This window comes from Neomonachus schauinslandi, chromosome 1 (genome assembly GCF_002201575.2).
Source record: "Neomonachus schauinslandi chromosome 1, ASM220157v2, whole genome shotgun sequence".
NCBI classification, from domain to species: domain Eukaryota; kingdom Metazoa; phylum Chordata; class Mammalia; order Carnivora; family Phocidae; genus Neomonachus; species Neomonachus schauinslandi.
In genome coordinates, this window is record NC_058403.1 from 101,183,366 (window position 1) to 101,198,275 (window position 14,910).

At 41.1% G+C, this 14,910-nt stretch overlaps 2 protein-coding genes across 2 annotated transcripts in view; both read right to left on the reverse strand.

Annotated features, from left to right (window-relative positions):
• PPM1L (protein phosphatase, Mg2+/Mn2+ dependent 1L) overlaps window positions 1-14,910 on the reverse strand; it is a 293,781-nt gene that overhangs the window by 233,376 nt on the left and 45,495 nt on the right. The gene's annotated exons all lie outside the window — the stretch shown is intronic.
• On the reverse strand, window positions 2,345-3,583 carry LOC110591666 (obg-like ATPase 1). The gene is given in 2 exon segments (XM_044920176.1): window positions 2,345-2,748; window positions 2,812-3,583. Coding segments are annotated over 2 exon segments (1,125 nt in total). The 5' UTR covers window positions 3,540-3,583; the 3' UTR covers window positions 2,345-2,351.

The following is a 14,910-nucleotide window of genomic DNA, read 5'->3' on the forward strand; positions in this document are numbered from 1 at the left end:
CAGCACCTGGCAATTTTAAACTTTTTCTTCAAAGTCTTTGCTCCTTGAGCTTCCCTGACTTGTGCATTTCTGGTTCTCTCATACTACAATTCTACCTCTCTTTAAATTATCCTTTTTCCTCCATCTGCTAACTATCCCTTGATAAACAGACTGCATTCCACAGTTTTAACCAACAGCTCCACATAATTGATTCTCAGATCTCTACTTCCAGTCCCTGTCCCCACAATCCATTCAGGTTATAGCCAATAACAGATCCTTATCTGGTCAACTGTCTCCTCAATCTAAATATGTCCAAAACTGAACTTACCCTCTTCCAAACCACCCTCACCCCACAACCAAACCAGCTCCTGTTCTCAACTTCTCTGTCTTCATCAATGGTACCACAGCTCTCTCAGCTCCTAAGACGCAGATCTTTAGTCACCTCTGCCTCTCTGTCTCCTTCAGCCATTAAAGTACTGAAATCTTTACTTATGGAGACAAAATCAGGAAATGATCTACAAAACTGGAAGAAAAAGAAAAGTGCCACCACGAAAGCAAAGCAATTAAAGAAAAAATAGTTTGAATATTAAAACATTGGGATTTGTCAAACATTGCTACAGTTTGAAGACAGATACTTGTAAACACGTGCTATGTAAAAATCCAGATGTCTGGCTATCATACACATCCAATTACTGTCACCTCCATCTTAGAATTTCTTGTTTTCATAGCCATCCCCTCCTGTCTACTCACCAACACCACTGCTCTAGGTGTTGGTGAGTTCAAGCTTTCCTCACCTCACATCTTAACAAATCTTGCCCCTCTTCTCATCCACTTCGCCCATCAACCTCTGACAGCAATCAGTGCTTCAAATTTATTATAACATTCACTTGTCCAAAGACCTTCAATGACTCTTCAAACTCCTTAGTCTGGCACATAATCTTTTTTTGGGGGGGGCGCATATAATCTTATATTCCATTCTGCCACTGGGATTGGGAGCCCTTCCACTTCAGATATATCCTCACAGCTCACAGACTGAAGGTGCCCATGCAGGTGTGAGATCAAGAAATGACTGGTAGATCCAACTCACATTTACAGCTTCCTTTTTATTCTCTTTCTCTCCTCCTATTTTTCTCTTCATAACTTTTCTTCTTTTCTACCACTTTCTTATACTTCTTTTTCACCTTCTTCTCTATGCCAATGGCACCAACAGGAATTTCCAATCTGCAGTTATTCTAAGTACTAAAAAGACTGACCATTGTTCTAGTCAATAGTTACCAATACGAAAGACTCAGACATGGGGTGCCTGTCCGGCACAGTAGAAGAGTATGTGACTCTTGGTCTTGGGGTGTAAAGATTACTTAAATAAATAAATAAAAACTTGGGGGAAAAAAAGAAAGAAAGACTCAGACATAACAGAATGGAAAATGGAAGGAAGGAGATCTTAGCTGTGGAATAACCATGTATCCAAGCTTCCCATTGCAATCCTAAGACAAAAATCAGGAGTGAGGCCATACAAGCTCACATATCTAATGATGGAGGCCTCACTGAGGATGAAGAGTATGCCTTGCTGCCCACTTATTCAGGAATACAGAAGTAGCATGAATATAACACCTCTCAGTATAGTTTTATAGATTTGCCCCTATATCTGATCCAAAGCTAGACAGAGCCCTGGGTTTTCCTCCAGTATAGATAAATATCACATGGAAAAGAACTCAATACAAAATAAAGGAATCTTGGGAAAAAAAAATTTTTTTTGTCAAATGTTTTATTGAGTGTAGACATCTGGAGTACTGTAAAACATGCATTATCTGTAGATTCAAAAAGGAGTAAGCCACATTGTCCTCACTGTCAAATGTGTCAGGCTTGGAATACATGATGGAGATTAATGAAGTATCATGAGAGTAATATTTAGGTTCCCGAAAAGCATCTACAATTTGGAGTAGGGTCTTAATCACATGAAAAGCAAAGCTGTTCACATTCAGTGAACTTGCATTTCATTGGCAGTACACAGTATTTTATTTTATTTATTTATTTTTTTTAAAGATTTTATTTATTTGAGAGAGAATGAGATAGAGAGAGCATGAGAGGGGGGAGGGTCAGAGGGAGAAGCAGACTCCCCGCTGAGCAGGGAGCCCGATGCGGGACTTGATCCCGGGACTCCAGGATCATAACCTGGGCCGAAGGCAGTCGCCCAACCAACTGAGCCACCCAGGCGCCCACAGTATTTTAATTTTAAAATAAAAATAATTCTGTTTTTAGAAGATTCCCATTCCCCAACTTTATTTTCCCCTAAGTTTTCAGAAATGTTGATTTTAAAAAATCATATCCATTTTTGGAAGTTGTACATTTATCTGAACAATAACTAAAATGTATTACTTCTTCGGTTGCTGAGGTGTATTAAATTTGAAGAAGATAATATCTCCATCTTCAACAATATAATTTCTGCCTTGTTGTCTATACTTTCCAGCAGCCTTGACCGCATTTTCAGAACCTTCCTCTTAAAAATCTTCGTATTTCATTACTTCAGCCATAATGAATCCTTTTTCAAAATCTGTGTGAATCTCTCCTGCAGCTTGAGGAGCCTTCGTTCCTTTCCTGGTGGTCCATGCACGTACTTCATCTGGGCCTGCAGTGAAAAAGTATTCTAGTTGGAGTGCTGCAAACCCAGCCTTAATGATCTTTGGCAAAGCGCTTTGTGTCATGTTTGCTTTCAGATACTTCTGTCTCTCTTCAGCACTCAATTCTTGCAACTTGAGTTCCAAGGCCCCACTAAAAGGAATGACCAAGGCACCTGGGTCATACTTGTCTACCCACTCTTTAATTTTTATCAACCATTTGTTTTTCTTTCTAATGTAGTCTTTTTCAGAAAGATTAACCAAGTAGACCATTGGTTTTGAAGCCAAAAATAAGTGTTTATTCAACCCTTCAATCTCTTTGTCATTCCAATCATGACAGAAATGAACAGGTTTCTTCTGATCTATAACCCAGGATTTGACTTTGCACATTATATCATATTCAGGTTTTAATTTTTTATCTCCTCCTCTCACAGCCACTTTTTCTAGTTTATCTATAATGGGCCCAATCATTTCCTCATCTTTAAGTTGAAGTTCTTTGTGTATTATTTCTGTATCTCGAATAGGATCTACACTTCCTTCAACATGCGTGATATCATCATCTTCAAAAGCACATGTTAGATGAAAGATTCCATCACAGGCACTGATATGAGATAAAAAGGCATTTCCCAAGCCTTGACCATTGTGAGCTCCTTTCACAAGGCCAGCAATATCCACTACATTTAGAAAGGCAGGAATTTTGCTTGCTGGTTTGTGGTACTGGCAAAGAAAGTCAAACCTTTCATCTGGCGCAGGTACTCTGCTCTCATTAGGACCAATAGTGCAGAATGGGAAGTTTTCTGCTGAAGCCTGACTATTGGTTAATACACTGAAGAAGGTAGATTTCCCAACATTTGGCAATCCAACAATACCAATTTTCAAGCAGATTCCAAATCTTCCAATGATTAGGGGTGGTTTAATTCCATCACCTCCCTTTTTGGGGAGCATCGTGCTCAGGGTGGGCGATGACACGAGGTCCCAGCGACAGCGGGAGACGGATCCTGCCTGCAACAGGAGGCAGGGAGGAAGAAGGAGAAAGCACAGGCCCGGCCCCTCCGCCAAGCAGCACGCACGACGGCGCGGCGGTGGTGGTCAGGAATCTTGGGAAATTTTTAATATTCTCTTCTCCCCCTCCCCACAACAAATCAAAGACAGTTTATCTTTACAGAGTCTGTAATTTGTTGGGTTAAAAAACATACTTTCTTTGCTTTTCATAAATTTCACATTTCAACTGCATTTTCCTCTTAGGCTGGATTTACATCTTCGAAGGAAAATGAATTTCCTTTCCCATTTCATAAAACGTTCTGTTTTTCACGGAAATGAAATATAACAAACAATTCTCACTGTACTCACAAATATTTAAAGCCCCAATCTGAGGTCTATGGGTTTCACCTAAAAATGAAATTGCTGTTGATCACAGATATATCACACACATACATAGATAGAATTCACTCCTTTCTCCTTAGCTCTCATACTTTTTACTCCTAAGAAGGAAGAATCAGTTTAATTGAAATCCAGGTATTTTTAAACTTATCCTCTTTCCTCTATCTCTTCCTGAGTTGAAAGCAAAATTGGGGGCTCTATGCAAAAGGCCAGACCATATGTATTCTGTATCTTTGTAAGAATGCAAAAAAACAGAGGAGAGAAAGATGACTTCTCAGTAACTGAGGAGTAGTGTTTATATTTAGGATTTCTCTTCCTTTCAGTTTTTGGCATATAGTTAAGCACACTAAACTTCCTAGAAAAAAAAAGGACCCAAAACATTTATAACCTTTCATTGCTCCCATATCTGTCCACTGGATCGAATGTGAATCCTCATTCAGAGTCCTGCCCTAGGCAAAACGTAAAATGTTTGTTTATTTTAGCAAAGCTCCCTCTCTGCATTCTTCACCCTTCCCCTTCTCTTTGTAACTGTATATCCCAGAAATCTGCTGCTCCCTGCACAGCCCCTGGGAATAATTTCTAATGGTAGAATATTAAATATTATATTATGAGGACACTTATTCGTTGGAAGAGTACTTATTACTAAGCACCAACTATGGACCACTCAGACCTTCCTCAAAATGTCAATGATTGTTCCTGGAAAAGTTCTGTAATCAAAATCTCTTGGGTTTTTGTTTGTTTTTTTTTTTTAAACACTGGATTAAACAGGTTTCTCAGAACATTTACTATGCAAATGAGCACCCAGGACTCTACAAGAGGCAGTTCTGCCATGCAGGGAATCCCAGACTTGTTGGGCCAGTGCTATTTTCAATGAACATCGATCTGCTGCTCTGCAAAAGGGTTTGGAAGAAGTGGTGCTCAGACAACTGACAGAAAGCAGAGAGCACCTATGTTGGAGTGGAAGAATTAGAAATAGCCTCATGGGAGAACATTTGAACCAGGTCCTAAGGATGGACAAAATGTGACTGTGCAGAAACGAGAAGAAAGGCAGAGAAGCCACGTGTGGGGCAGTCATGGGAGCAGCACCTCTCAATCACTCTGTGTCATCTGTCCTGCCCTGGGCTCTGGGCTGAACCTACTCAGAGGCAGATCTATTCCTCAGACCCCACCAGGCCCCAGACAGGCATGAAGACACAGATCCAAAGAGGAGGGGGAGCAATGAGACATTAGGTAGGAGAAAAGGGGCAACTTCCTGATAGAAGGTTGTGAGCTAACTTCCCATCCTCCCTTACTCCTTCCAAATATTTCCTTATTTAACTCTTTTTGGTCTAAGCAAGTTAATATATCTTGCCAGTTGCTGTTTTTAAATGACAAATCCTTTTCTATGTATCTATAAACAAAGTTTCCCAAATGCGTAAACTAAACTACGGCCCCACTTTGTTTCAGATGGAGAGATCTGCATGTCAAGTTTTCAAAAATTATTGCTTTCTAGCAAAAGGAGATATACACTGTGTGCAGATAGTTCCAATGAATCAAAATCATTCCCTTCACTTCTGAATCTCTCAGACAGGGATTATTAAAGAAAAATATTTTTGAATTTCAAAATAAACATTTGTCTTAAATGTATGCATGAAGCTAAATCAATGGGCTAAATTTGCTCTAGAAGTATGAGGAGAGGGGCGCCTGGATGTCACAGTCAATTAAGCGTCCCACTCTTGATTTCAGCTCAGGTCATGATCCAGGGTCATGAGATCGAGACCCGCATGGGCTCCGCCCTCAGTGTGGAGTCTGCTTGAGATTCTCTCTCCCTTTCCCTCTCCCCCTGCCCTTCCCCCTGCTTGCACTCGCAAGCTCTCACACTCTCTAAAATAAATAAATAAATCTTTAAATTAATTAATTTTAAAAAGTATGAGGAGATAAGGAGTACTTGTTAGTATTCGTAGAACAGTGCTAAAAAAACCCACTTCAATGTATATTATTGAAAAACAACAATAAGAAACTTGGAAAATGTAAAAGAAAAAAAAAGCCGAAGAAAAAATACCAAGAGATAATTGCTATTTAATAATTTCTTTCAAACTAAATTTTGAGGGATTCCTGGGTGGTTCAGTTGGTTAAGCGTCTGCCTTCGGCTCAGGTCATGATCCCAGTGTCCTGAGATCGAGTCCTGCATGGGGCTCCCTGCTCAGTCAGAGCCTGCTTCTCCCTCTGCCATGCCACTCCCCCTGCTGTGCTCTCTTTCTCTCTCTCTGACAGATAAATAAAAATCTTTAAAAAAATAAAAATAAATTTTGATAATTTAAAATAGATTTTTTAAAGTGATAAAACATACATAACATGAAATTTGCTCTCAACTATTTTTAATTATACAGTTCAATGGCATTAAGTATATAAAATTGATTTTCACATCCAGAAAACTTGGGTTTCTCAGGCCAGTTCAGAAGAGCCATTTGGCCCTTAAACAACAACAACAAAAAACTATTTATTGATAATACATAGGGAGACAAAAGAAATACCCTCACAGAATACGTAAGTAATATCTTAATAAAGCCTTCTATCCTTAATGGGGAAATGTTACATGAATAAGAGGCATTATAAACATCATCTACTTTCTTCCAAGGTTGGCAAGGACCTGCTCACATTTGGGTTTCTTCACTTCCTGCTAAATGCAGCCATGTGCTTAGAGGTGCAGAGCCCTAATTCAGCATTTGCTATCTGTACTCAGTGTAGAAATCCTGGCAAGCAGCCCCGTTGCTGAGGTCACACACCAAGCACTGCTGTAAGGCCAGGATTGCCCCGCAGCCCTCCCCTTCCAGGAAGAGGAGAACAGCCTGGTCTTCGCACACACTGCTCAGAATCTCATAGGTTGAGGGTGGGGGTCCATAGGAACAATCTGTCAAACTTTCCCTTGGAAAATTAAGCAGTGCATAACTACAAAGCTGGAGAACCTCTCAGCCCCAACCATTTCAAAACAGCAAGTGTAAAAGAGACTTTTTCTAAAACCATACCCACAACTTCAGCCCAGGTGCTCTCACCCCAGAACACATGCTTCTGAGTCCTCCTGGTATAAAGCAGAGATGTTGTGTATTTTGCTTTATTTAGAAAGAAAAAGAAACAACAGTTTAAATCCCTTGCCTGAAGTCACTTGGAAATCACAGTGACAACTTAGGAAAGGGACAATTAAGAAGGATCAAATTCTTTTTGACCCTGTTAATGCACACACTGTCTTTAAGGAAGAAGAGGAGAGGGGAGAAAGCATAGTTCTTGGCATCAAATCAAAGGTGCACATGTTCACATGTATTTGGATTAAGTGCCCAGTACTTACACTCGAAGACACGACTATCTTCGGGCAGCTGAGGAGCACTGAAAGCATCAGAACAGTGAGCTAGAAAAAAGTGTCCTCATCAAGGTCTGAAGCAAGGGCCAGCTCCGGAGGAACCACAGCAGTACCACGGCCCAGGGGAACCTGCTCTGGGATTGAAGTGATAAGATGAGGCCTGCTCAGTGCCAACCAAGTGCCCAGCATATCCTCTTTGCCCATTTGCAGATGAGCCTGTGGCAATCCTTCTACAGCTCTTGACAGGCTTTACAAATGATCAAGAATTATCATTTGCTATGATCCTATAAGTGCAAGGAACAGAGTCACAACCGTGAAACCCTGAAGAAGCTGAGGCTTTAGAGAAATAAAGTAACTTCTCCTGAGGTTCTCAGGTAGAAGCCACACAGACAAGATGCAGAACCAGGTCCATTCAGCTTGGAAGCCCACACCTTTTCCACTCTTGCTCTGTGCTTAGCTTCCCAGAGGGATAGTTCAGAAAGTCCAATTTAAGCTCATAAAGAGAAAGATCTTATATTAAAACGGTTGACAAACCTTTTCTGTAAAAAAAAAAAAAAAAAAAAAAAGTGAATATTTTAGGCTTTGCAAGCTATGCCGAATACTCATTTTTGTTTTCTCTTACAACCCTTCCAAAACATAAAAACCATTCTTAGCTCCTGAGGTTACACAAAAACCAGCCATGGCCCACTGTGCTGAGCCCTGTGTTAGAACACAGGGTCCAAGCAAAGCTCAGTGATTCTGATGGATGAGAACTGTGTCACTGACTCAATGTCTTAATTTACAAATGTGCTTTTTGCTTCCAGATGGGGAGGAAAGAGGAAGCCAGGAGAGAATCAGTACTCAATCTAGTCACTTCATATACATTGCATTACTAAGTGTAAAGAAGTAGTGGTCCCTTACTTAAACTCCTTCACTGGAGTAGTTTTAGAAGTTATCCTGCATTTATTTCATTTATGTCTTCTTTCTATATCCATGCCTTTGCCTATTCCAAGTTAGGCATTAATCTGTCACTGAAAATCAATTCTTTCTGCAGTCTAATTAAAACTGACTATTTCAGAGGGCCACAACATAATGAACAGAAACACAGGTAGATTTGAACTGACCATGGGCTCTTTCAGTATGATCAAAGGCTTCTGGGGTTCTGCTATTTAAAATTATAGAAAATATTTTCCATTCACTTTATGACACTTGTAAAACAGGCTTTTGAACACTCCCTGCAACTTACAATAACCATCAAGTCAACCTAACAGATGTTGCAAACTGGATCCAGTTCATCAACACTAGAGCACATAATGAAATGCATTTCAAATGACATTCAGGTTTTGAGATGCAAGGCAAAATAATGCAAAATTTATAACCTCCTTAATTGTCTTAGATACTGAACTTGCATCCAGGATTTGCTCTCAGGCCCTCCATAAAGCATACTCTAGTCCTGTGCCCTGTCAGTTGGCTGACTAACCTCTGCCTTGGTCCAGGCAATACAACCCTAGTGCCAGGTCCAAGTGTTTCTGGTTAAAGTATTTTCAACTCTGCTGATTCATGCCCAGCTACTTGGTAGCTACAGAGTGGAAGCAAAAGATGGCCACTAGGGACCAATTTAACAACAACAAATGTTATTTTCACTGTTAAGCTAAACAAGTTGGAAGCCAGAAGGCGACAGATTCCAAAGATTGGTACTTTATCTCATAAGCCTGCGTGCAGAACCACGTAGCCCATTCTACAGGTAAATAAATACAGGCCAATTTTAATCACAGGAACAGCTAGCAAAATGGAACAAGAGTGAGAGCAATTAAAATGCTCCCTTCCTGGATTTTGCTCCCTTTGTCCAATTGCATAATCCCCTCCCATGAAACCCAGGGCAGTCAGGAAAAAGAGCTGGCCTAAGACCTACTAACACAGATAAACAAAGACTGGAGAAAGTGACTAACTAAAAAAGCCTGTAACATGGCACAGTCAAACAAGGAAAGTGCTTCCTTGTGCACAAAGGGCATGGCAATTTCAGTCATGATTAAGACACCAAGCAGAGAAAGGAAAGGAATCAGATGTAAGTTCCTCCTAAGGACATGTAAATGTGCTAGGCATTTTACATACAGTATATGATATAATCATCATTAACTTGTAAGATAGGAATTAGTACCCCCATTTTACAGATGGAAAAACTGAGCCTCAGAGAGAAACTTACTCAAGATCACACAAGTAGGAAGTGCCAGGGCTGGCATTTGAACTGAGTCTGTCTGGGATCAAACCTGCCCTTTCATTCCATCATTCTTTGTCACCCACAGGAAAAATACCAAAAAAGAGTACGGAGTAAACAACATTCAGGAGGAGTTAAACAGGCAAGTAGTATTGGTAAGCAGCAGGTCTCCAAGTTCAGGCCAGGAATCTACCGTCCCAGGAGAGAGATGGCAAGAGCAAGCCAGGACGCAAGTGCCATAGGAGCAAATGATATCCTACTTGGCACCAACAATCTTCCCAAGGTCAGTTCCCAAGGCCCAGCACTGTGAACATGCAGCTAGAAACCAGGGCACCAGGTAGGGACATGGGAGAGCTGGGACTCAGCTGGCACCATGGACATCCGAGGGGTCACCTGTCTTGACTCCAGGTAACCTGGACTCCACTGACTGAGGCTGAAGCTGTTAAGATACTGTCCATCTTGGCTCCAGGTTGGTCCAGGAACTAAAGTTGAGTCTTCAGATTAGAAACGTGATGTGGTAAAGAAGAGGAAGTAGAGGCAGAGGTTATTAGATAGAACTGGCAATTTTTTACTTCAGGGCCATGGCAAATACAATCAACTCTCCTTTCCATCTTGTCATGTTGATAACTTTCACAGAAGGCCAGATCTCCACAATCAAAGGAACGGAGGGGATCAGGATACTAATCTAAGCAAAATCAAGAAAAAAGAACTATTTTCCCAGAATTAAATCAGAATTTTGTATTTCCAAACACAGCAGCCTCGTGCTGGCAGAGCTGGGCCTCGGGAGCAGATTCTGGGAAGAACACTGGTGCCAGGCACACTGATATTAGGAGCTGGCATCCCTCCCCTGCCCTTGAGGCCCGCACTCTCGCCCTTCTGTGGGCTACTGCCCTGCCACTTCTTTACCCGAGTCAGTGTGAAGCCAGTCCTGGGTCATGTGAGGCAAACGTGTGAAGCCAGTCCTGGGTCATGTGAGGCAGAAGGGAAGGCAGCTAGCAGCAGAAGCAGTCCGCAGAAGGACAGGTGTCCAGGAAGCAGAAAATGCCTCCAATGGCAACCTTCCTCTCCTCTCCAGAAAGAAGGAACTGCTCTATAAAGATGGGCTGGGGGAGCCAGGATTTCAAAATTCAACCCCTGATTCACTAGGCTATGACTGAAGAGAGATCCAGCTAAGTGTGCCAGGCTGACTAGGTGATTAATCAGTCCCCTTCTCTGCTCTGTGATGCTCCAGGACAAGTCATGCTATTGCTCGGGGCCTGGGAATGAGACAGTTGGGGTCAAGGGGTGGGGGGGCTGGAAAATGAGGCCACAGCTCCTGGCCAGGGCTCCCCAGACAGCTCTTGCATCCCTCCAGAAGCCCAGCATCTCCCAACCTCTTCCCATGAGGAGGAGAATCCCTGTGAAGAGAGGTCAGAACAGCCCAGATCCCTCCCTCCTAGCCTCTGTTAGCCCAAAGAGGAAAATAAGAGTGAAGTAAGCAGAAAATTTTTAGAAAAGCTAAAATACTACTGCAATAAGGTACTATTGCTAGAGTCAATCTAGATAAATTAGCTTTCCCAGTAGATAAATGGGAAGTTTGAAAAAAGATATTTGCTTCAGATACAAAAGATTAATTGGAAGAGATTTTCTAATCATAGAGATGAAAGAAATCTCAAGAAGTTATCTGGTCAGACAGATAGTAGTCAATCTTCATAAAAATCTCCTAAAAAAGAGATCACACAGTTAATACCACTATCTAAGAGTCTTTATGAACAAGAAATGATTCTTTAGACATAAATCCCTAAAACTCCCTTACTTTTAAACTAAATGCCTACTACCTCATTCTCAGGGGAAACAAAAATTACCATCCACAAAAAAAAGTGTCCATACAGAAATTCTTTTGCCTCAGTCTATTCTTCTCCAACATAAAGACAATCCCAAGTCATAAATGTTTCCTCAATTCTTTCACTATTTTCTTTCTTTTTTTTGCTGAACTCTCTCCAAACTAATCATGAGCTCAGGACTGATCATTTAATTACTAGACAATGCAGCTGGTGATAGCTTTCACCAAGTTAAAATGGCTTTTATCCCAAGTGTGTTTTCCACACGACACCAATTAATGTTTTGGCTTTGTCTATTTTCCAACTAGCAGTTCCAATATAAAACAAAAAAGAATATGCAGAAAAGAGAAGCAGTTGGTATTGGAAACTCAACAAATGCCTGAGCTAATTTATAGAGTGACTGAAAAATAATTCACTTGAATTTTAAATCAAAATGCAGCAACGTGGAAAATGGCACATGGCTACACAACATAAACTACCAAAATTATAAAAAGCTGTTAATGTACTGCACATGACATTGCTGATTAGCTATCCGTCACCATTATAGCTTGCAAAACTATTTGACTATTGTAAGAGAAACTGATTTCTTGAAAATAGATTCCTACTTATTTAAATGCCCATGTGCTGCCAAAGTTAAGTAAAAATGTTCATCCCAGGCGGACTCTCGTAAAATCATCAAGAAATGGTCTAATCCCAAACTAAAATCATGGCAAATTTTTTTAGATTACCCTAGTCAAACATCTTAGACCAGTGGCTCTCAACTTTGGCTGCACATTGGAACCACCTATGGAACCATTAAAAACTACTAATTCCTGACCCCATTCTCAGATTCTGATGTAATTGGTCTGGGGTGAAGCATGGATACTGAGATTGTTTAGAGCTGTCCAGGTGATTCCACTGTACAGCTAAGGTAGAGAAGCCACAGCCTTACACAATGTTAAACCTATCAGTTAATAATACCATGAGCCAAGAATTGTGACTGACTGAGTAAAAGAAAAGGTATAAGACAGACTCTGCCTTCAAGGCCCTCAGTCTAAGGGAGAGAAAGACATGTAACTCAACAGTTGTCACACAGTGTGCTAAGTGCTATGACCAAGGCACAGAGAACAGTAAAGGGAGCCTGGGGGAGGGGCATCTAACACAAACCGGCAGAGAGGGAGCTGGGTCTTGAAGGCTAAGTAAGAATCTATCAGGAGGAGAAAGTAGGGAGAGGCATCACAAGAAGAGAGACTAGAATCTGCAAACGCCCAGAAGCTGGGGAGGATTATCCTCTCCTTAGTGTCTGCAAATTGTTTTTTTTTTACAGGTAAAGTGGAGAAGGATGTGAATACAAGAAGGCAATGAGGTTGGAGGGGTTTTCCAGGGTGCCTAGAGGGCCCAATGGATAATGTAAATAGACCAAGTACTCAGAGTGTACGGCAACAGTTGGTATGGCAGACTGCCCAACCCAAGGGGTGGGGGGCTGTTTCTTCTTAGCTCCAGCTAATGTGAGAATAAAGGTTCAATATTGACACATCTTCCAGATTTTCAAGGGATGCTGAGAATCTGGTCCTTATGTGAAATTTACAGGTTTTTAAATGCTGAGCAGGACAAATAAACAAGTTTACAGGCCAGATACTACCTATGGGCTTCAGGTATGGGCTATACCTTTTCATTACATAATGAAAAATTACTGAGGAATTTGATTCTTTTTTTAAAAAGATTTTATTTGCAAGCCATCTCTACACCCAGCAGGGACTCGAACTTACACCTCTGAGATCAAGAGTCACATGCTCCACCCACTGAGCCACCCAGGCACACCTTACTGAAGGATTTTAAAGGGAAGAAGGGAGTAGTGTCCAATTTAGATTTCACTATGTTTTCAAATGTGAAATTGAACTGCAGTGTTGCAGACAGCAATCTGACAAGTCCACCAGCACAAAGCTTTACCCCCACAGTACTGCTAGTCAAGGGACCACTGTTCTGAAATTAGGCCCCTACTTTTTCATTTCTCAGATTTCATACAGGACCTTCTGACTTTTAACTGTAGGGAGAAAAAACAATCTGGCAAATATTAAGATGTAGGTAGGGGCGCCTGGGTGGCTCAGTCGTTAAGCGTCTGCCTTCGGCTCAGGTCATGATCCCAGGTCCTGGGATCAAGCCCCGCATCGGGCTCCCTGCTCCGCGGGAAGCCTGCTTCTCCCTCTCCCACTCCTCTGCTTGTGTTCCTGCTCTCGCTATCTCTCTCTCTGTTAAATAAATAAATAAAATCTTTAAAAAAAAAAAAGATGTAGGTAAAGACTACACTTATTAGGCTTCAAGGTGATATAAATTACAGTCAGATTTGAATTACATATGCCACTGGAGTACAGAGGGAGTAATAAAAAAATCACGGATAATCTGCCAAACTGAGCTAGGGCTCTAGGCCCTGGGCAGTGATCCTCTGTAGGCTGGGAACACAGCCAGCTGCCCAAGCAGGGCAGCTTGACTGGACAGGGTGGAAAAGCCAGATGCCAGGAGAATGTCGTCCAGTCCCCAGAGAGGATTTTGCTTCTTCCATTTGGGCCCTACCCCAATCTCCTCCCCAAGGTCAATGTCCCAAATGTAAGGGAGGAAGCAGATTCCTTACACATGATGATCAGTTGTCAACCACAAATGTGAATTCTCTGCACCCGCTCTAGCAGTTGGTATCTATTTAAAGTCACAAGGCAAAGCCCCATGCATGGCAAACAGAGCACTTACAGAAGACCCTCCAAGATATCTATAACACTCGGCTTAAATTTGACAGAGGTGTATTTCACAAATATAGTTGTCCATAAACAAAATACAGAAAGAAGAACATTTGTATGACCTCACAGATTTTATTAGGAGAAAGAAAATCCTAAATCAAAAACTGGGCAGTGGTAAGGAACACATCATAGATACACAGCAACAACCGCTTTTCAAAACAAATAAATGGACAGAAGGACTGTCCAAAGAAAGACAGACTACTTATTTTGTAGAGAGCTACCTGGTTGATTTTTTTTCTTCAAGTTTTAACAAAAAGAGAAAACATATCATTACTATGTCTGGTAAAATGCCTGGAGTCCCTGCATGCCATTTCTAATTTTAGACATGGAAATGGGATTCTCTCAGGCATTCTGACTTTCAAAGAGGGGTTGTTGAACTGCGAGATATTAGAATCTCTGAAAGTTTGAAATTATACAATAACATTTATAATTCAGCAAAAACAATTGTCCTGTCTTTCATAAGGAAGAGGTTATTTAAATTACATTTAACAATCCCTATGCTGAGTCTCTCAAATATTTTTAAAGATCAAATACTACATAAACTCAAAAAAGATCTCTTAAGGCAGAGAAGGGAAAATACCTTTGAATATGAAGGCTCAGAGCTTAATTTGAAAAATTGTTCTCGGTCCATCAATTGTCGTGCATAATTAAATAGCTAAATAAAGAAATAATAGCAGTGAAATCATTAGAAGAGGGTTTTTTTTTTTAAGATTTTATTTATTTAGGGCGCCTGGGTGGCTCAGTTGGTTAAGCGACTGCCTTCGGCTCAGGTCATGATCCCGGAGTCCTGGGATTGAGTCCCGCATCGGGCTCCCTGCTC